The 22113-nt window shown below is 49.7% G+C and overlaps 1 protein-coding gene across 1 annotated transcript; it reads right to left on the bottom strand.

Moving 5' to 3' along the window:
- Positions 1-17182: 17182 nt before the first annotated feature.
- Positions 17183-17923, bottom strand: LOC123398645 (protein app1-like). Its single transcript, XM_045093096.1, has one exon. The coding sequence runs from the start codon at positions 17869-17871 to the stop codon at positions 17392-17394; it is 480 nt and encodes a 159-aa protein (XP_044949031.1). The 5' UTR covers positions 17872-17923; the 3' UTR covers positions 17183-17391.
- Positions 17924-22113: the final 4190 nt, after the last annotated feature.

Below are 22113 nucleotides of genomic sequence, written 5' to 3'. Positions count from 1 at the left end.
GAAGCCCTTCTGCGCGGATAATCCTCCGCCGAATCAGGTGAGAGACTCTTGTCGAGTGCTCCTAACTGTCTTAATCTTGTCGTTTGCTTGAATCTGTGTGTGATGTTTGATGTTGCCGACTGAATTTTATGCGGGAGTGGACTAACTGGTTTTCTCCCGTCTCGAACGGGAACTCGGCCGAGGAGGAGGAGGGCAGCCAGGAGGGCAGCGTGGAGAGCGCTGAATATGTCTCCGACAGTGGGGAGTCGGAGGAAGAGTCCAGCGAGGAGGAGGAAGAAGACGAGGAGCAGGACTCGCCACCTCCACAACTGGAGCATCAGACCAAGCGTCGACACGAGCCCGCTGTCCCCTCAGCTCCTCCCGCGTCTTCGAGTGCTCCGCCTACTGCTCCAGTGGTCCCGAGTGTTCGAAGCGCTAAGAGGACCAGGGATGTCGCCGCTGAGCCTGCGGACCAATCTTCTAAGGCGCCCAAGCCGAGTGGGCCTAAACCTCGGAAGGCTCTGCCGCGAATGAGGGTCGCTGTCCCCGTCACCTCCACGTAAGTGTACTCAGCTTTCAGTTTTTTCTGATATCCGAGTGAACTTCTGTTTACTGGCCGACTGGATCTCACTCGACAGGGTCGCTACTTCTGCCACCTCTCCGGCACGTCAGGAAGACGACCCCATGGACACGGACAACGTCGTCTCGTCTCAGCCAGGTGCGTTGTAGGAACGTCGAGTGTTTTATACCATCGCGTCCCAGCCAGATGCTTCTTTCTTTTTCTGAGACCTCGTGTCATTCGGCCTGTCAGGGGCGATCTGCCTGGATGAGGGCGACCAGGGGAGAGCCGACCCAGCCGTGGAGCCTGTTCTTGAGGCTGCTCCTCCCGCTGCCGCTCTCGCCGCCGACGTGCTACCGACAGAGGCGCCGCCGCCGACTGAACCAGTGCTGGTGGAGGAGGAGCCGACTGGGGCGGACCTTGGGATGCCTCAGGAACCTCCGACGATTCCTGGTTCGTTGAATGCTGAATTCAGCATCCAGCGTCTTCCGGAGGAGCGGGTGGGAGCGGCCAAGGGGGCTATGGTGCAGGCGGAGCTGATGACTGGAGAAGCCAAGAGGGCCTATGACTCCATTGCGGCCTTGTACCAGCGGAGCTTGGAGCTATGCGATGATATCCGAGTAAGTGGTCTAGTAAGTATTTACTTTCCCCTGTAACCCACTGGGTGTTCTTGAATAGCAGTTGTTGTTTGCAATGGGTTCACTCTGAGTGAACCCAGTGGGTGTAGTCCCCGAGACTTCTGTCGAGTGCTTGCACCGACAGTTGTCTTTATACATTTTTCCTTGAGTTTGGTTGTGTTTGTAGATAGGATTACCGAGTGCGAGTAGTTGTTGCAGTCGGAGTGCACTTACAGTAAGAGTCTCCGAGAGTAAGTTGTACTCAGGTCGGGTAGTATTGGCCTCGGAGGCGTAGGTGATAACATGTATCTCAATAGGGCAGGCCTGCTTGAGGTGCATGCCAGTGGGGTCACTCTTAGTGAACCCACTGGGTGTAGTCCCCGAGACCGCTGTCGACTGCTTGCGTCGGCAGTGGTCTGAAGAACTTAGACTGTTAACTGTTGAACTTTCTGATTGTCCCTTGTTTCTTGTTGGCAGAAAACTTGTGCAATGGGATCAGCCTATGAGACTCTCAAGGCGGAGAGGAATCAGTTCGCTGGTGAACTTGATGCAGCCATGCTTGCAATGGCCGGCATGAAGGACGCCCTGGCGGAACGGGAGAAGTCATTGGAGCAAGCGCGTGAAGTGAACAAGGTGTTGACTGAGGAAGTGGAAAAGATGGGGAAACAGAGGACTGCGCTGATGAGTCAGATGGATGTGCTGAACAAACGATGCAGAGCACAAGAGAAATATGTCAGCGACTGGGCTCGCCAGATGATGACGCGTCTGGCTGGTAAGTCCTGCTTTTTCCGAGTGGCTTATTGTCTGTTTGTCCTATGCGCGTAACACTCGGCGCTTATTGTCTGTTTGTCCTATTGTCGCAGATTTTTGCGTAGACGCTGAAGCTGAAGCAGCGGCTGTGGAGCGGTCCATTCAGGACAACGTGCCACTCGGCGAGGACGCCAATCGGGATCTGCTCCGGGCACATATCCGCGTAGGCAAAGTGGGTCCTTTCATCGGTCGACTGAGAGAGGTCGTCGGCCGAATTGAGAAGGAACTTTGGCCAGAAGACGAGTCGCGGCAGGAAATGGAGAACCTGATGGCGCGACTGGAAGAGATTCCGAGCCGAGTGCAGTCTTGGAAGAAATCGACAGCGCGTTGCGGTGCAGATGTTGCTCTGTCGTTGGTCCGAGTCCATTGCAAGGAGGTGCGTGAGGAAAAACTGAAGACACTGAAGGTCGCCAACACGAAGAAGCTTCGATTCGAAGACTTCATGGAGACATTCCTTGAGAGTGCTACCCGCATCGCCGACGGAATCGACTTGGACACTTTCGTGGAGCCCTCCAGTCCTCGCGCCGGTCCATCTGACGCGTAAGAAAACTTTATCCTCGGTATGCCGAGTGTTTATCTGTAAGGTACTTTGGCCACTTCTGTTGGCCGTCACACTTTTAAATCGGTGCGGGTAAGCTTGATCCGCACCGAGTTAGCTATCTTTTCGAGAATTTTTGAATACGAATGAAAGCGTTTACTCTTGTGTTTGAATGTTGTTTCGAGTGCGACGTTTAGTGCATACTCGGAGAAGATTAGTACTTAGGTGATTCTTGATCACAGCTAAGTCCCCGAGTGCGACGTTTAGTGCACACTCGGAGGAAGTTAGAACTTAGGCGATTCAGGGTTGCAGCTAAGTCCCAGATTGTGACATTTAGAGCACACTCGGAGCAAGTTAGAACTTAGGCGATTCAGGGTCGCAGCTAAGTCCCCGAGTGCGACGTTTAGTGCACAGTCGGAGTAAGTTAGAACTTAGGCGATTCAGGGTCGCAGCTAAGTCCCCGAGTGCAACGTTTAGTGCACACTCGGAGGGAGTTAGTACTTAGGTGATTCTTGATCATAGCTAAGTCCCCGAGTGCGACGTTTAGTGCACAGTCGGAGTAAGTTAGAACTTAGGCGATTCAGGGTCGCAGCTAAGTCCCCGAGTGCGACGTTTAGTGCACACTCGGAGGAAGTAAGTACTTAGGTGATTCTTGATCACAGCTAAGTCTCCGAGTGCGACGTTTAGTGCACAGTCGGAGTAAGTTAGAACTTAGGCGATTCAGGGTCGCAGCTAAGTCCCCGAGTGTGACATTTAGAGCACACTCGGAGCAAGTTAGAACTTAGGCGATTCAGGGTCGCAGCTAAGTCCCCGAGTGCGACGTTTAGTGCACAGTCGGAGTAAGTTAGAACTTAGGCGATTCTGGATCGCAGCTAAGTCCCCGAGTGCGACGTTTAGTGCACACTCGGAGGGAGTTAGTACTTAGGTGATTCTTGATCACAGCTAAGTCCCCGAGTGCGACGTTTAGTGCACAGTCGGAGTAAGTTAGAACTTAGGCGATTCAGGGTCGCAGCTAAGTCCCCGAGTGCGACGTTTAGTGCACACTCAGAGGAAGTAAGTACTTAGGTGATTCTTGATCACAGCTAAGTCTCCGAGTGCGACGTGTAGTGCACACTCGGAGGAAGTTAATACTTAGGCGATGCTGGATCGCAGCTAAGCCCCCGAGTGTAACGTTAAGTACACACTCGGAGAAAGGTAATACTTAGGCGATGCTGGATCGCAGCTAAGCCCCCGAGTGTGACGTTAAGTGCACAGTCGGAGAAAGTTAATACTTAGGCGATGCTGGATCGCAGCTAAGCCCCCGAGTGTGACGTTAAGTGCACACTCGGAGAAAGTTAATACTTAGGCGATGCTGGATCGCAGCTAAGCCCCCGAGTGTGACGTTAAGTACACACTCGGAGAAAGGTAATACTTAGGCGATGCTGGATCGCAGCTAAGCCTCCGAGTGTGACGTTAAGTGCACACTCGGAGAAAGTTAATACTTAGGCGATTCTGGATCGCAGCTAAGTTTTTTTTTTTTTTGAGACCGGAGTCTGCGACCGCGGAAGAACTTTGAACCTGCAAAAATCTCAATCTGCTTTATATTATTTCGCCAATACTTGTTCTTTACATCTCTTCAGTCGATAGTCACATGTAGAAGCGCTTCAGGAGGTCTCCGTTCCATGCGCGCGGCTCGTCTGTCTCGCTCTGAATGTTGTAGAGTCTGTATGCTCCGTTGTTCAGCACCTTAGAGATGATGAAAGGCCCTTCCCAGACCGGAGCCAACTTGTGGGGTCTTTGCTGATCCACTCGGAGCACTAAGTCGCGTGCTTGGAATGTGCGACTCCTGACGTGACGCGCATGAAAATGTCGCAGATCTTGCTGGTAAATTGTTGAGCGAGTTAGTGTCATCTCGCGTTCCTCCTCTAGAAGATCTACTCCATCTTGCCTTGCTTGTTCTGCTTCTGCTTCGGAGAAGAGTTCGACTCGTGGGGCATTATGAAGCAGGTCACTCGGAAGGACCGCTTCTGCTCCATAAACGAGGAAGAACGGTGATCGCCCCGTTGATCTGTTCGGAGTGGTGCGGAGGCCCCAAAGCACTGAAGGTAACTCGGTGACCCATGCGCCGGCAGCGTGTCCCACCTCTCGCAGGAGTCGGGGCTTCAAACCTTGAAGAATAAGCCCATTCGCCCGCTCAGCTTGTCCGTTGGATTGAGGATGTGCTACGGAAGCAAAATCCACTCGGATACCCTGACTCGCACAGAAAACTTTGAATCTGTCCGAGTCGAAGTTTGTCTCGTTGTCCGTGATTATGTTGTGAGGTACCCCGAATCTGGAAATGATGTGTCTGACAAACTTGACAGCTGTTGAGGCGTCGAGTTTCTTGATGGGCTTGGCTTCTATCCATTTTGTGAACTTGTCGACTGCCACCAACAGATGTGTGTAGCCTCCTTGGCCTGTCTTGAATGGTCCGACTGTATCTAATCCCCAAACTGCAAATGGCCACACAAGAGGGATTGTCTTCAATGCAGATGTTGGCTTGTGGGACCTGTTGGAGTAGAACTGACAGCCTTCACATCTGTCGACCATATCTTTAGCCATCTCGTTTGCCTGCAGCCAAAAGAAACCGGCTCTGAACGCCTTGGCGACGATTGCTCTCGAAGAAGCGTGATGACCGCAGGTTCCCGAGTGAATATCCTCCAGGATCAACTGCCCTTCCTCTGGGGAAATGCAACGTTGAAGAACGCCCGAAACACTCTCCTTGTACAATTGGCCATTAATGACAGTGAATGCCTTCGACCTGCGGACTATTTGCCTGGCTTGGACTTCGCCTTCTGGAAGTTCTTGCCTCAGGATATATGCAATGATCGGCACAGTCCAATCGGGAATAACAGCCAGAATCTCCATGACCAGATCAACCACAACAGGTACATCGACTTCAGTTGGATCTGTTGTGCTCTTGGGTTGTACCGGCTCCTCTGTGAAGGGATCTTCTTTGACTGAGGGAAGGTGGAGGTGCTCGAGGCAGACATCACTCGGGACGGGTCTCCGAGTGGATCCGAGTTTTGCCAACTCATCAGCTGCTTGGTTCTTCAGTCTCGGAACATGGTGGAGCTCTAGACCTTCAAACTTCTTCTCCAGCTTCCTTACTGCATTGCAGTATGTGGTCATGGTGGGGTTCCTGACGTCCCACTCTTTCATCACCTGATTGACCACCAAATCCGAATCGCCGTAGACCATCAAGCGACGGACGCCGAGTGAGATGGCCATGCGCAATCCGTAGAGGAGAGCTTCATATTCTGCCTCGTTGTTGGAGGAATCAAAGTGTATCTTCAGCACGTACTTGAGCTTGTCGCCCTTTGGTGATATGATCACAACACCAGCGCCGGAGCCATTCAACATCTTAGACCCATCGAAGAACATTGTCCAATGAGCCGAGTAGATGTGGGTCGGTTGCTGTTGTTCTACCCATTCTGCTATAAAGTCAGCCAGGGCTTGAGACTTAATAGCTTTCTTGGCCTCGAACTTGATGTCACAGTACAACATCTCCATTGCCCACTTCGCCACTCGGCCTGATGCGTCTCGATTGTGGAGAATTTCTGACAACTGAGCATCAGAAACGACAGATACCGAGTGGTCTTGGAAATAATGAGCCACCTTCTTCGCAGTCATATAGATCCCATAGATAAGTTTTTGATAATGGGGATACCTCTGCTTGGAAGGAGTCAGGACTTCGGAAACGTAATACACTGGCCGCTGAACTTTGTATGCTTTGCCTTCTTCTTCTCGCTCGACTGTAAGAACAGTACTGACAACTTGATTTGTAGCCACGATATATAGAAGAAGGGGCTCTTTACTGAGCAGAGCAGTAAGAACCGGCTGGGTGGAAAGTAGGACTTTGAGGTCGTCGAATGCGACTTGGGCTTCGTCTGTCCACTCGAAGGTATCTGATTTCTTCATGAGTCGGTACAGGGGAAGTGCTTTTTCGCCGAGTCGACTGATGAACCTGCTCAAAGCCGCCAGGCAACCTGTGAGCCGTTGAACATCGTGTATTCTGACCGGCCTCTCCATTCGGACGATGTTCCCGATCTTTTCGAGGTTGACGTCGATCCCTTGTTCGGAAACAAAGAAACCGAGTAACTTTCCACTGGGAACACCGAATGAACATTTGGCTGGGTTGAGCTTGATATCGTACCTACGAAGGTTGGCGAATGTTTCTGCCAAGTCAGTCAGCAGGTCAGAACCTTTGCGTGACTTGACTACGATATCATCCATATATGCCTCCACATTGCGACCGATCTGGTCGAGGAGACATTTTTGGATCATGCGCATAAAGGTAGCTACTGCATTCTTCAGACAGAAAGGCATAGTGATGTAGCAGAAGCACCCGAATGGGGTGATGAAGGTTGTCTTTAACTCATCGGGACCATACAGACGGATCTGATGATAGCCCGAGTAGGCATCGATAAATGACAGACGCTCGCAACCCGCAGTCGAATCGACAATTTGATCAATGCGGGGGAGCGGAAAATGGTCTTTCGGGCAGACCTTATTGAGATGCTTGAAGTCGATGCACATTCGGAGCGACTTGTCCTTCTTGGGCACCATGACAACATTGGCGAGCCACTCGGAGTGGTGAACCTCGCGAATGAAGTTGGCTGCCAGCAGCTTGGCCACCTCCCCGATTGCCTTCCTCTTGTGCGCGGCGGACCGGCTCAGGCGTTCTCGGACAGGCCGAGCCGTGGAATCCACGTGCAGTCGGTGCTCAGCCAACTCCCTGGGTACACCTGGCATGTCAGAGGGTTTCCATGCGAAGATGTCCCAGTTCTCACGGAGGAATTGGGTGAGCTCGGCTTCCTATTTAGGATCGAGGGTGGTGGAGATGTTCGTCGGGGCAGCAGTGGCGTCCGTCGGGTGGATGCTGACTTTCTTCGTCTCTCCCGCCGACTGAAATGCAGACTCTGAAGCCGGCTTTTTCGAGTGCATCAGGTCGGCGGGGTCGACTGTTTTCTTGTACTCGTCCAGCTCGAGGACGACCATCTGCTGGTCGGCGATTCTTGATCCCTGTTGCAGACACTCTTCAGCCCGCTGCCGATTGCCTGTGATGGTGATCACACCCTTCGGGCCTAGCATCTTCAGCTTCAGGTACACGTAACATGGACGGGCCATGAAGTGCGCATACGCTGGGCGACCCAGAATTGCGTGATAAGCACTCTGGAAGTGAACCACTTCGAACGTCAGCTTCTCCTTGCGCAAGTTCTTGTCGGAGCCGAAAACGACGTCCAACGCGATCTGGCCGAGTGATTTGGCCTTCCGTCCAGGAACGACTCCGTGGAACTGCATGCTGCTCTCGCTGAGTTTGGACATCGGGATGCCCATCCCCTTGAGGGTGTCGGCGTACATGATGTTCAAGCCGCTGCCGCCATCCATGAGGACTTTGCGCAGTCGGACTCCTTCTACCACCGGGTCGACGACCAAGGCCTGTCTTCCCGGGGTGGGTACATGTGCCGGGTGATCCGACTGGTCGAAGGTGATCGCAGTCTGGGACCATTTGAGGAACTTGGGGTTGGAAGGGGTGGCCATGTTCACCTCTGTGTTCACCAGCTTCAGTCGGCTCTTGCTCTTGACGTTAGCAAAGATCATCAGGGTTGCATGGACTTGGGGGAACGGATCCTCCTTATCCTCCTCGTCCTGTTCATGGTCCTTCTCACTCGGTTGCCCTTTGCTGAACCCTTGGATCAGAAGGCGACACTGTCGAGTGGTATGCTTCGCATATATGGGGTTGCCTTCTTCGTCCATCTTCGTGTGAACCGGACAGGGCTGGTCCAAGATGGGATTATTGAACTGCTTCTTCCTGGGGGTAAACTGCGCCTTCCCTTTGCCCTTGAACTTGGCATTGGTCACGGCTGCAGCTTCTGCTTGCGGTGTGGGCGGAGCTTTCTATTTCTGCTTCCGAGTGTTACCTCCATCAACATCGCCGACTGTCTTGTGTTTGCCGCTCCGGATGCGGTCCTCTTCTTCGCCATTTGCATCGCGAGCCGCTATCTCCATCATCTTACTCATGGAGATGTCGCCTGTTCGACCGAACTTTAGGTACAGCTCTCTGTACCGTACGCCTGCCTTGAAGGCGCAGACTGCTTGATGCTCGGTGACGTTCTCCACCGTGTGGTAGAGAGTTGTCCATCGCTGGATGAAGTCGTGCAGGGGCTCATTCGGCTTCTGGACAAAGTGCTGGAGCTCCACAAGGCCTGCAGGGCGTTTGCACGTCCCTTCGAAGGTCCTGACGAACACTCGGGCCAGATTCGCCCAACTGTAAATGCTCGAGGGGGCCAACTGGTTCAGCCACGCTCGCGCCGAGCCGTCGAGCATCAGAGGGAGGTGTTTCATAGCGACATGGTCGTCCCCTCCTCCAATCTGGACTGCCACTCGGTAGTCATCCAGCCATGTTTCCGGCTTGGACTCTCCTGTAAACTTACTGATTCCCGCTGCCAATCGGAAGTTGGGCGGGATGTCAGCCGAGCGGATGGCTCGACTAAAACACTCGGGACCGGACACGATGGCCCTGCTTCCACTCGGACGGTCGATATCGTGACCATCGTGGTGGGCTCGACCTCTGTCGACTCTTCGCTGGGCGATACGTCCTCTTGCGTCGGGTCTTGGGTCGTAAGTGTCGCCGACTGAACGCCGATCATCATGATGTCGGGACCCGTAGGGCCCACCCCGCGGAGGGGTGCGTGAACGGCGACGATCTTCGTGAATCACGGAACGACTGCCTCCCCTGTGGCGCTGATGGGAACCAGGGCTGTGAACCGACCGATGAGTGTTTGCATGGACGGAACTATTGTAGATCCGGTTGTGTGACTGGGAGACTGCCGAATTCTGCTGCTGCGCCGTGTGCAACAGGGCTCGGATCTGCTCGATCCCTGTACCAGCCTCTGAATCAGTCGGTTGGAGGGAATTGGCTATTTTGGCAGCTGCAGCCAAGTTGAGGAGAGGTATGTGGAACAGCTCCACGTTGCTCCGCCGAGTGTGCCGACTAGCAGAACGGCGAGGTGGACGACGTGCGCCGGACGTTTCGCCGATCTCCCGCTCGTTTCGGTCAGCCTGACGGGGATCTTCATGGGAGTTGGCCATGTGTACTTCTGCTGCAGGCCCGCGACCCGCGTACTCGGAAGGAAACTCAGTCGGAACTGAGCCCGAGCGCTAGGAACGCGGGGCAACCACAACAGACTCCAGAACTGCCACTTGAGAAGACGCGATCTGACGCGCTCGGGCATGCTGCACCCAACGTTGGAGACGCGGACGACGGGACCGCTTGTTGCGGTGCATGACGGAGGTGCAGGTCGACAACGAAGCCGATTGTTGGAGAAGAAGAACGCCGCGGGCGCCGGCACGGAAGTGCGTGGCCCCGCGACGGGGAAGCGCCTCGACGTCGAGAGGCGCCTCCCGAAGCCACGCCGAATCGTCGACGGTGAAGGAGAGAGCGCCGAAGAAGATCTGGTGACCCATGCTCGAATCTCCACCGGACGACATGACGAAAAGAAGTGGTCGCAAACTCGCCGGAAGTCGCTTAGACGCCTGCCCCAAGGTGGGCGCCAACTGTCGTGGGTATAAGCCTGACAGTTGATGTGTAGGGTACGAATGAGATGGGCAGAGTCCTAGCTACGGCGAGGTTGTATGAGTTCAGGCCCCTCTGCAGTGGAGGTAACAACCCTACGTCTCAGTGCTCTCGGAGCTCTTTGTCGAGTGTAATATGGAATACAATGATTTGCTAACCCCTCTACCAGTGGAGGAGGGCAGCTTATATAGAGTCCGCTGCCTTCCGCAACGGTTCCGGTACAGGGGTGGAATAACGGGGGTTGAATGCGTACGTTACAGGTAACGTATGCCCTAAATGCTAATAAATGCACCCGGAAACGTACGACAGTTTCCCTCCAGAGAGGTTACGATGTACCGAGTGTAGCCAGTCGGTTAGCCTGGTATCCTCCGAATGCTAGTCCCCGACTGGATGATTCAGGACCTGTTACCGACTGGATGATGGGGACTCCTTAATTCAGTCGGGGCAGACTCAGGGCCCTGTCCTTTGTGTGGGGTAGTCCTTGGGTAGGACCTGTATGGCAGGCCTATGACCCTACCCTAGGACTATGACCCCATCAGAAGTAGTGGTGGACTCTTTAAGATCGAAAAGAGTGAAGAGCTCATGCACCAACTCCTTCATCATAATACCGTCTTCATCAAGATTGGACCCACCATATATATCTTCAAGTTTAGTCCAAACTTCATGAGCTGACTTGCAAGTCGAGATAGACTTAAACACTTCAGGACTTATGGTTCGATGAATGGCTAGAAAAGCCTCACAATCAAGATACATCTCATTAGTAGATGAAGATGCATCATCTGTTTTGTCGGCAATCCCTACAAGAACAATTCGTAAAGTATTTGGGCCCATGGCCCGAAAGTGATGAAGCATACGAATTCTCCATAGGGTATAATTTGTGCCATCAAAGTCAAATATGCCATTGCGCACTAATCCAATAGTCGACATTGATACTCTCTAGGTCGTGAAAACTAATTAAAGAGAGACCTAGCTCTGATACCAATTGAAAATACCTCGATGACGCCTAGAGGGGGGTGCATAGGCTATTTAAAAACTTCTTCGGATTTGGCTTGAAACTAATGGGGAAATAAACTAAGAGTGTACTTGTCAAGCACAAATCCTAAATGCACTAGGCACTGCAACGTGTATCAACAACACGATCTACCAAGATGGACACAATACAGTTACTAACAAGCACAAGTAAGTTACACAAACTTACTTGAGCTATATCACACGACAAGTAGGTGAACAACACAAGATACTAGATCACACTATATCACACGATATATCAAAGGCTGCAAGTATGAACGTGTGGATATAGAGGGTATGCTTGAATGATTAATATTGTACAAGAAATAGCCAACACAATATAATGAGCACAAACAATATGCAATATATGTATGCTCAAGTAACACAAGTAAACCACAAGTAAGGAGTTAGGGTTAAGGATAACCAAGGTCACTGAGACGAAGATGTATCCCGATGTTCACTTCCTTGGAGGGAAGCTAGTCACCGTTAGAGAGGTGGATGTTACCACGAAGGCACACCAACGCCACGAAGGCTCACCCTATTCTCCCTTTGAGATAACACCACGAAGGCGTTTCTCAACCACTAGTGGTAAGCCTTTGAGGTGGCTTCCAAACCCTCACAAACTTTTCCGGGGGGTAATCACACGGATTGATTCCTCTTCGAAGAACTCCTACCGCCTAGGAGTCTCCAACCTCCAAGAGTAACAAGATCACGGGGAATGCTCAAAACTTGCTTAAATCTCAAATAGCTTGGGTTGAGAGGAGGAGAGGGAGACGATCTATCTTTTGATTGGAACAACTCTCAAAGGGGCTCACAAATGCTCTTGGGATCTAAGATTTGGTGTGAGCAAATGTGTGTGAGGTAGAAGTGTGTTCTTATGAGGATAAGGCTGTGTTGGGGCCCCTCTCACGAAGTGGAGAGGGGTATTTATAGTAGGGAGAGAAAAACAGCCGTTGGGGACACTTTAAGTCACACAGGGTCCGGACGTCCAGGAGTTCTCGGAAGTTCGGGCGTTCGCAAGGGGTCGTACGTCCGACAAGGGTCGGTCGTCCGAGGGCTGTAGCTATGACTGGAAACACTGTGAATTGAACAGCGACCGGACGTTCGGAGAAGGCCGAAAATTCGATTTATTCGACTCAACTTCTTCTGGTGGGAGGTTCCGGATTTTTGAAAGGGGACGGACGTCCGGCCCTCGGACGTCCGGAGGGAGCCGTAAATCCAAGTTATAGAGCTCATGTTCTTCTGGTGCAGGGCTCCGGATTTCCGAAGCCTGTCGGTCGTCCGACCCTTGACCGGCCCTCAGACGTCCAGAGGGAGCCGGAAGTCCGAGTTATATGGCTCAAGTTTCTCTGGTGCATAGTCCCGGAATTCCGAAGCTGGTCGGATATCCGGGCCTCGGACGTTCGGAGGGAGCCGGAAGTCCGAGTTATATGGCTCTGATTTCTCTGGTATAGGATTCCGGATTTCCGAAGCAGTCGGTCGTCCGGCCCTCGGACGTCCGGAGGAAGCCGGATGTCCGAGGCACTGGTTCTTTTTACAGATAACAGCAGAGCAGTGGAGATGTGGTCTGAGCAGAACAGTGGAGATGTAGTTTGAGCAAGTTCATCACAAAACCTGTGATCCCCTCTTAATAGTGCGGGATCCCTAAAGACTCAAGAATCATAAAAGGGGTACTGATGATCCATACTTGAGTGTATACTGATCCATACTTGAGTGTATACTTTTATTCGCTGATCATCACTCCACACAACTAACGTCAAAGGAACTGATACCTTTGAGTTAGCCCTTTCACTTGAGCTTGATGTTGTTGTTCCTTCTTGGCTCAAGTTGAAAGCAAGACATGATGAAGTCTTCAAGTAGCTCTCCCATACACAATGTGGAAAGCCTAGCTTATGTATTCATCTTCATTTGTCCACCATGTGAACATCCACAAGAATCAAGCATGTAGTGCTCAGGAATGCTTATATTGATCTTGTCCTTGTTAGCACATGAGCTTGTCCTTATCAACACATGATCATTAACAATAGTTTCAATGATATATTCGTGACGATCCACTTGAACTTGCACGCAACAATCTTGATGACGATCGCCACTTGACGTCATCCTTCATGGGTTGTATGAGATCTTCCTTTTGACGCAAGCCCATGGAAGCACACCTAACCCCCACATAGGACTCTCACAAAGACCATGGGTTAGTACACAAACACGTAATGTATAATGCTTACCATACCATGGGATCACTTGATCCCTCTCGGTACATCTTATACGCTTTGTGTGTTGATCATCTTGATTTACTCTTTGTCTAAGATCTTGATCAACCTAGTGTCTCTATGACCATTCTTTGGATAATACCTTGAATACCATCTTGGTCATCATATTAACTCCTTGAACCCAACAGATGGACTTCAAGAAGTGCCTATGGACAAATCCTATAAATATAACTTAAGGCAACCATTAGTGCATAGGAATTGTCATCAATTACCAAAATCACATATGGAGATATATGCTCTAACAGTTTGCACGTGTATATCAACATTGTGTATGTACTGTGTTAAAAAACGTTGAGGATGAAGGGGCCCATCCCTCTGAAATTCAGGGGGAAAGAATTATTGTTCGATAGGTTACGTTATTAACTCTTCGTGGCTTCTTTCGTAAATGGAGCATTATCGCATGATAAAATATAACATGTGAATAAATTAAAATGCCGCATATATACTACTTCCTCGTCACAGTTTAGAAGGTGTGCATGTAAATTCTCTAGAACCTAGATGGTTATTAATAGGTTGTAAAATGAGTTAAAAAAGAATTCACACTATACATACATATAGAAGTAGCACAACGAAGTATGAAAATGCGTTTTGGTGGCCGAGCTACCTGCAGGCCGGTATCAGACACGTCTATGCACGTTGTGATCAGTGCCAAGCCTGTATGCAGCTATTGTATTTGTAGTAGAGGCCTTTGCATAGTGTCCGTATTTGCTAGAAAGTAAACGATGGGAGCTCACGTATACTAGCAGGCGCATCAGTGCGTGCACAACTGCCTGGCTCAGTCAGTCACGCGCGTACACTAACAGAGATATGATGCATCTGCATGACATGGGATTAACTCCGTCAACATGTGCCATGAAAGACAACCGTTTGAGTCGATCATGGGGCACCCATTCTACTAGCCTAGCTACGCTGAAACGCACGGCATGCACATACCACGAAAACTCCTCTGAAAGTGCAGTCATGCCCTTAATCGAGTTTTGGTGTTAATGACAACACATACATAGGAAACTAATCTTATTTGTTAAGTGTATCTCAGGATGGCAAATACTCTTAGTAGATTGAGAATTATGTGCCAAGGTGGTCTGAGAAGATCGGGACTTATATGTCAAGAAGGCTCGGGATTGAGAAAAGATGATGTAGTCTATCCTTTAAATTTACTATTCTTGAGTATAGGGATCCCGCACTATTAAGAGGGGATCACAGATTTTGTGATGAACTTGCTCATACTACATCTCTACTTTTCTGCTCATACCACATCTCCACTGCTCTGCTTTTATCACATTTCCAATTTTAATAACTAGCAAAGTGGTCCACTCAAATACGTTGGCTAGAATTTTACAACCAGGCCACTAATCTTAGCGTTCAGTCATGAATAATATATTGTTTTTAATTCATATGAGGAAATTTTTAAAACAAATGTAGTAACCTTTCCTTATACTAGCGTGCGGAAGGCGCGGCGGCACGCCGCGTCGGTGCCTCATCCCACTCGTGTATGTATGTTGTTTCTTATTTGAAGATGAGAAACGGAATGACAATGTGTTCGAGGTCGAGCTGGTTGTAATGATTTATATAAAGAAAGCATTTTTAGACATACTATAATCCTTTGACCATTGTGTATCGCTATTAGATTTAACTGCAGAAGATCAACTGTGAAGCGATATGCCATACTATTCAAATAGGGGTCATCTTCTTTACCTATGTATATGAATGCTTATATGGCTTTGCAATGATCAGCGAAAGAGATAACCATTTCTTCTCGGTCATCTCGGCAAATTTGTATAATTTGCAAGTTGGAATTATCTGGTATCTCCACAATATTCAACAAGTGGGACTCCAAAGAGTCAACCATGTGGACATAATACTTGTTAAACATTCAATTTTTTTATGAAAATTGAATTACCACGGGATCTAGAATATGTGACCAAAAATATGGCCTAATTAATCATCAATGGATACCACCAAAGAAGACATCTTCTGGGAAAAGAAACAAACCAATTATCAGGAGCTCTACCACTTTATCTATATGAAGGAGAGGCACTAAATTCAATTCTCACTATTTCGGTTAATCCCACTCTACCTCGACGGACACAGTTGCTCCTATTTATTGAACTAATAAAGATCACATAGTTCTTTGACAACCTCGTATTCAAACTAACCATGAACCTCACCAAAAGAAGCCTTGGAGATGCAACAATCTGTACGAAACTAATTCACCTATGAATGGTACATAAAAATATAATCATGCAAAAATAATCCTGGTTCGTACGAGTGGTACTACTCATAATACGACCACATTAAGTACTTGAGATACAATCTACTTGTAAGTTACATGAACAAACTGATTATTGTGGTTGAGTTCACCTGAAAGATCCATGGCAAAAAATAGAACCGTCGTACCTAAACTATTAATATTTTTATCCTGCTGTGATGCCAGTGCGAGCTCGAGGCGCCGACCCCCATCGGTGGTGGGGCCCAATCACGTTTGTCACGCATTAGTACTGAAGATAGACTTTTCTCAAAATTAAAAGTCTTGGCGTATCTTCAAATAGTCTTGGTTTCTCCTCAAGTTATGGCAATAGAAGAAGAAATGAGTCGACGGCAAGCCAATTTTAAATTTCATAGATTCTTGTATCATTAATTCATTATTAGGGATGCTTTATTTGAATATCTCATATTAAGATCATTACTTTTGACAACATTATCAAAAGTAATTTCTTATGAAAGCAGCAAATTTAGGATTTAACAACATTTACAGGAAGAAACCTAGCTAGTACTACGGTTGGTGCTGCTAATATTCCAAAAACCATTAAGTTAGTTTCTATTCAGCTCAAAATTTAGAGCTCAACTAATCCTCTTCTTTCAGATCGAGTTCTTCAGACGAAGTTGAAAGTCAAGATCCTGATGTAGGATCGGGCGGCGGCGTCTTCTTCAACGTCGCTCTCCCTCTAGGGGGCGTCGCCTTGAAGACCTTGATCCCTCCTACACTTCCTCGAGGCTAGAGGTGCATGACGTGGTCGGTAGGTGCCCGGCTGGCGATGCGGAAGTAGCGTTGCAACTTGTGTGGTGATGATGATGGTTGCAAGACGAACATGGCCGTGGCTTGCCTTCGATGTCGAACATTTGGCATGCTCTTGAGAGTGAAGTCGGAGTTGCGGCGTTGCAGGGCGACATTGCGGTAACGATGCCATGCGATGAGCAGATCAAACTATGTCGGTGCAAGGTGTGCTACTTTTCTCGTGCGAGGCTTGTCATCAAAGTCGGTGTTGCTTGGTCCTTGAAGGAGATGAATGGTCGAACCAGGGAGAAAAAACTAAGGACCAAACGAAAGGGGTGAATGGTTTGACCAGGAGAAAAAATCTAAGCATCACGTTTTTCCCTTCTTTAGCGGTAAGCACCACGTGAACGTTAAGCTACCTGCATTGTCAAATGGTCCCGTTGAACCAAAAGTTAATATGGCACCAGCCCAACAACTACCGCCAACTACATGTGCTATTTTATAACCAGCCCAGCAGGCATATGACATATATGCGTAACCATGTGTATCCGAGGCCCACGTACAACAAAAGCACTCCAGCTCATGGCACCGGTGTATTTTAGTTTAACACTCAGCGTATACACGGGAGAAAACAAGTCAGCGCTCATCACAATGCTATCGTAGACGGCACAGATACCGGCCTGCAGGTAGCTCGGCCACCAAAACGCCTCTATCAACGAAGTACTACTAATTAGATGCCAGGAGTAAATGCAATGCGTTTTAAACCTTGTTTATTGTGAAAATGCATGTAAATTTAACCGTGTCTTCTAAACCATAACGGAGGTAGTAGAACAAGGATGCCCCTTAAAAATCAACTCATAGTAACTAACAACTGAGAATTGAAATGTAAAGCATACAACACGAAAACAAATACTGTACTCTACATGAGCAACCAATTAAGCGATGTAGCCACTAGCACACGAGAGCGTGTGTGACCGTCGACATGGTGCACGCACCACCAGGCATGTGGCACCCTTAATTAAGTTGATGGAGGCGGCGCCAGGAACGGCATAGGCACGTTGACGGCCGGGATAGAAGGCGTCGGCGGCAACGTCATCTTGGGCATAGAAGGAATGGCTGGCATCGGCGGCATCGTCACCTTAGGCATGACGACGGCGGGCATCGGTGCCATGGTCACCTTGGGCACGACGATGGCGGGCATTGGGGGCATCGTCACCTTGGGCATCGCAGGAACAGCGGGCATGGGCGGCAGTGTCACCTGCGGCACGGTGGGCAAGGTCGGCATAGGTGGCACAGTCAGGGCTGGCACCGTCGGCACAGCCGGCATCGGTGGCAGCGACGGCATGGTTGGAACGGCCGGGAGGCCAGGGACAGCAGCCGCAGCGGGTGTGGTAGCCACCGGGGTGGTGTCGGCCAAGTGGCGAGCGGCATGGCACGTCGTGCTGGCGAGGAGGGTGCACGCCATGATCATGACGAAGAAGCTCGTGGTGGAGGCCATAGCTTGCTCCTAGAGTTTCTCTGAGATGGTTTACTACGAAAGGGACTGCAAGATGTTCCTGATCTGTTGCGATGCATAAACAGAGTTCATTGCCTGGAACTTATAGCTCATCATGTGATGGATGGCCTGATTAGATTGGTTGTTGACCAGACTCCCCGTGCTGGGCAACACAACTTTCTCGGGAACCATACTTGGTAAGCAGAACGTGTTTACGTTAGCTAGTAGTGACAAAATCTTTATATGATCGAGAAGGAATTTAGTTGTAGCGCGGTCGATCGATGGCGATGCGATGCATGCATGGGTGCCTCAAATTTCTGTGTTTTAGGTGAGGAGCTGGCGCTGCAGGTACCTCTCCTCTCCTCGTCACTCATTCTCCACGATAAACAAGTACTCCGTATTTTGAAACAGGGATGGGTGCCAAACTGCCAACTGCCGAGCCCCTCGTGCCTTGCCCACGCCAACGGGAAATCGAATAAGAAAGGGAGTGGGAACAGCCTAGTTGATTTTGTAAAGTCAATCCGTGGTAAACTTTAGATATTTGGTGAACATCGTTAATAAATTTCAGTGTCATTAGTCAATCCGTGATAAACTTTAGATATTTGATGAACATCGTTAACAAATTTCAGTGGCATTCGTGTTATAATTTCTCAAGTGCTTGGTAAATCGACAGGTGCCTCGGATTTTTCTAACACACGGATTTTTGAGTGGGTTGTTTGTGCTCACTTTTAGGCCGACATGGATGTTTTGATGTATAGATGGTCCGAGCAGAAACATGCTTGGACAGTTGGGCTACGCACGCAAGGAGAGACAGACCCCAGTGTTGCCGTTCGTGCTCGCGAGATCTTTTTTCGAGTACACATACATTATTCTGGGGGGTGAGAGGGCATCTCTATTTTTTTTAAAAGAAGGATAACCGCATCTGATAGGTGCATGCACCGATAGCAAATGCATCTTTAATGACAACCATCTAATGAACACCCTTATATTCGTACGGATACGTCTCAACATATCGGTGGACAGCCGGCGGGCGTTGGCCATCCAACATTTTCCCTCAATTATTCACCCCTTTGTCCAATGGGTGATGAGAGAGAACAGGAAGAGTAAAAAAATGAGTTTGTGTTGGGGTTGGAGTGGTCTCATATATGCTAAGTTGACGTTGTTTGCTCACGACCGGTCGCCTATACCTCCCTCGATTTGAGGATATATTAGGGCATGTACAATGGTATCCATTCAGCTGTCTGTAGCACATGTCACGTATGATATTTGTCTAGCTGGAGGGGAGAGAACAAGGAGAGAGAGAAAGGGCGTCTGCAATTCGGCAGACGGTCTATAGACCTGAAAATTCGCTAGCTATCGTCGACTTCTTTACCGTTGTACGGCTGGGCGTCTGTAGTTTCCCGTTTTCCAATCGAACCGTCAAATCCCGTCCTCCACAAATCCAGTCCACGAACAGTTATTGATTTTCTCCGTCGCTACCTACTCCGGCAAGACCTGCAAGGTTGGGAGCCGCCGGACTGTCGGGATGGATAGACGCCTTGTGTGGCGAACGAATGAGCTGCAGCGACAAAAATAATCGATCAAGGGATCATCTAATTAGCTAGGCATCACACTAGACATCTATGCTACAAGGAGAGCCTGATTAGATTAAAGTATCTTCTCTTCGATCTGAGCGATGACGGCGGTCCGGTTTTGAGAGCTGCGATTCCTCAAGGCACATCTTTTCCTGGGATGCATCCTGCTGGACAGTCGTGCCGACACTGTCGTCAGTCTCTTCACGTTCTGGAGCGGTTGCTGATGAAGGTGGATAATTGGAATAAATTCTACTATAATGTCGTAATTTAAGAGGGCTATAGACGGCAAAGAGACAGTCCATTGTAGAGGACGTTTTTACTAATGTCTGTAGGTGACGTGGATGATTGCAATAGCCAGTAGCCGTCTAAACTAATGTACATGCCCTTAGGGGATTTCGCACGTTCAGTTAGGTCCATAGGCAAGTAAGTGTTATTGTTGGAGGTATAAATCGTGACAGTCAAGTTTGGACATGTAAAGGCAAATTGGCGGATAGCGTTGGAGATGCCCTATTGACACTAGTATCTTGTGTTCGAAACTTCTTTTATGCGGCTCATGTTCAAATGTTTGTGGCTCGTCTAGCTATATCATACAGGTTACTAGTTACATTACTGGTTTTGGATTGAGCTTGATTATGATTTGTACTGGTGGTTGGTGAATACATACGTACATCAATCAATGTGCTTGATCATAAATAAAAGAAGCGGCATTGACATCATAACAAACAGTGGTGACACACACCTGAGGATGGCTTTCCTCACATCCATCTCGTCCCCCTCACCGCAGGCGCGCCCGCGACGGCGCTCCCCATCGCCGGCGGCTCGGGCCGGCACGTAGGAGAGCGTGACTGTGGGTAGCATCCACGTACGCCTACGCGACCGTGTGCCGCAAGCCACGCACGAGTCGGGCATTCTCGGGCCTAGGCCCGTGTCGAGCGAGGCCCCGGCCCCGCCAGGAGAAGGCCCGCGTGCTACAGGATGCGGTGGTAGGGTTTCAACGATATCCCCACCCGCACCCGCAGCGTCGCCCATTCCAGATCTCTCCTCCCTCCTCGGCCACTTATGGGGAAAAGCTAGGGTCTCGCCACCTAGGGTTCCACCTTCGTTTGGCTGGTGGGAGGGGAAGGTGGGAGGAGATAGCAGATCGTTCGCTGAGGTGACAGCGTCGCCACCGCGGAATCCACCCATGGCAGGGCGAGAGATGGGTGGCCGTTGGTTCCGCGGAGATGGAGGTGACGAGGGTCGATTCGGACGCGGCGGAGGTGGTGGCCGGATTGGACCTGGAGGAGGTCGCGGCCGTGGCGGAGGCGGAGGCGGACGCAACATGGTGTGGATGCGCGAAGCCGAGGACGGCGGGCAAAACTCCTCCAACATAGATCCAAGACACGGTGGTTCTGACAAGGCCAGATGGGAGGCGGCGGCCATGGAGGTGCAAGGAGGAGCCCGCGGGGAGAAGTGGGGCGACAACAGCACCCAGGTCGCTGCAGGCGGATCTGCGGGAGGACGACTTCAGGAGACGCGTCCACAACAACTTCATCAACCTACTGATCGTCGACATCCCACTCCCGGCAAGAGGAACACCTCTCCACTAGTGGGAGGCGCCGAGGTTTGCGTCACTTGCAAGGATCCTGGGCACTTGCCTGTTTGCTGTCCGCGTGCTGTTTGTGGTAGATGTGGGATTCATGGACATTTGGCCCCGATATGCAATACTGTTCTTCCATGGGAGTGTGTAGCACCCATGTGTGGGTTCCAGGCAGAGGGAAAAGGCTTCTTCTATATCCATGATCATAGTACTCCTAGCCAGACTACTGAGAGAAACAGGTTTATTGTGATTTCTGTGGTAGAGGGCCATGCATCTGGTAGACAGTTGGAGGAATTCTTTAATTCATACATCAATACTAACTGGAGGTGCTCGGACAGATCTATTGGCCCTAATACCTTTGTTATGAGATCCCCATCTCCTAGAGATGTGGATAAAGCTTGCTTTGCTGGGAGTATGAATGTTAAGAGTTGTGGTGTTGTTATTAATTTGAGAAAATGGTCTGAATCTGTGGGGGCTAAAGGGGTGCTGAATGTTGCTTGGGTTAATGTGAGTAACATTCCTCTAGATAAGAGACATGAGAAGAATATTGCTTATGTGGGATCCCTTGTGGGAGTAACCTTGGTGATTGATAAAGCAACTATAAATAGGCCTGAATCTGTTAGGATTAAGTTGGGTTGTAGAGATGCTGAGGATATCCCTGCTTCAGCAGAAGGGGTGTTGGGAGGACACTTTTATGATTTCTTCTATTCTGTTGATAAAATCCTGATTAAAAATCCTCCAAGGGAGAGAATTGGAGTGCAGCAAGAAAATGAGGAAGGTAATGCTGCTAAAAAAGCTAGATTCACTACTGATATTCCTGGGGAGAGAAACATTGCATCATCATCGAATATGGGGGAGTCTTCGGCTCCCCTAGGAACAACTGGTGGGTGTTATGGGAAAAATGTGGTGATGAAACCTATGGAAGAAAATATGGAGGAGGAAAAGAAACAAAATGAGAGTGAGGACATATTGTGTGAGGAAGAAAGTGAGGAAGTGGGAAATGAGCTGCTCATTGATACTATGGTGGAAGAGGCTGAGAAAAATCAAAACAATGAGGAAGGGGGGAATGTGGATTCTGGGATGGTATCCTAT

Source organism: Hordeum vulgare, chromosome 5H (genome assembly GCF_904849725.1).
Source record: "Hordeum vulgare subsp. vulgare chromosome 5H, MorexV3_pseudomolecules_assembly, whole genome shotgun sequence".
Lineage (NCBI taxonomy): Eukaryota > Viridiplantae > Streptophyta > Magnoliopsida > Poales > Poaceae > Hordeum > Hordeum vulgare.
Note: the sequence above shows the minus strand (reverse complement) of the source record. Positions and strands in the feature narration are given on the sequence as shown.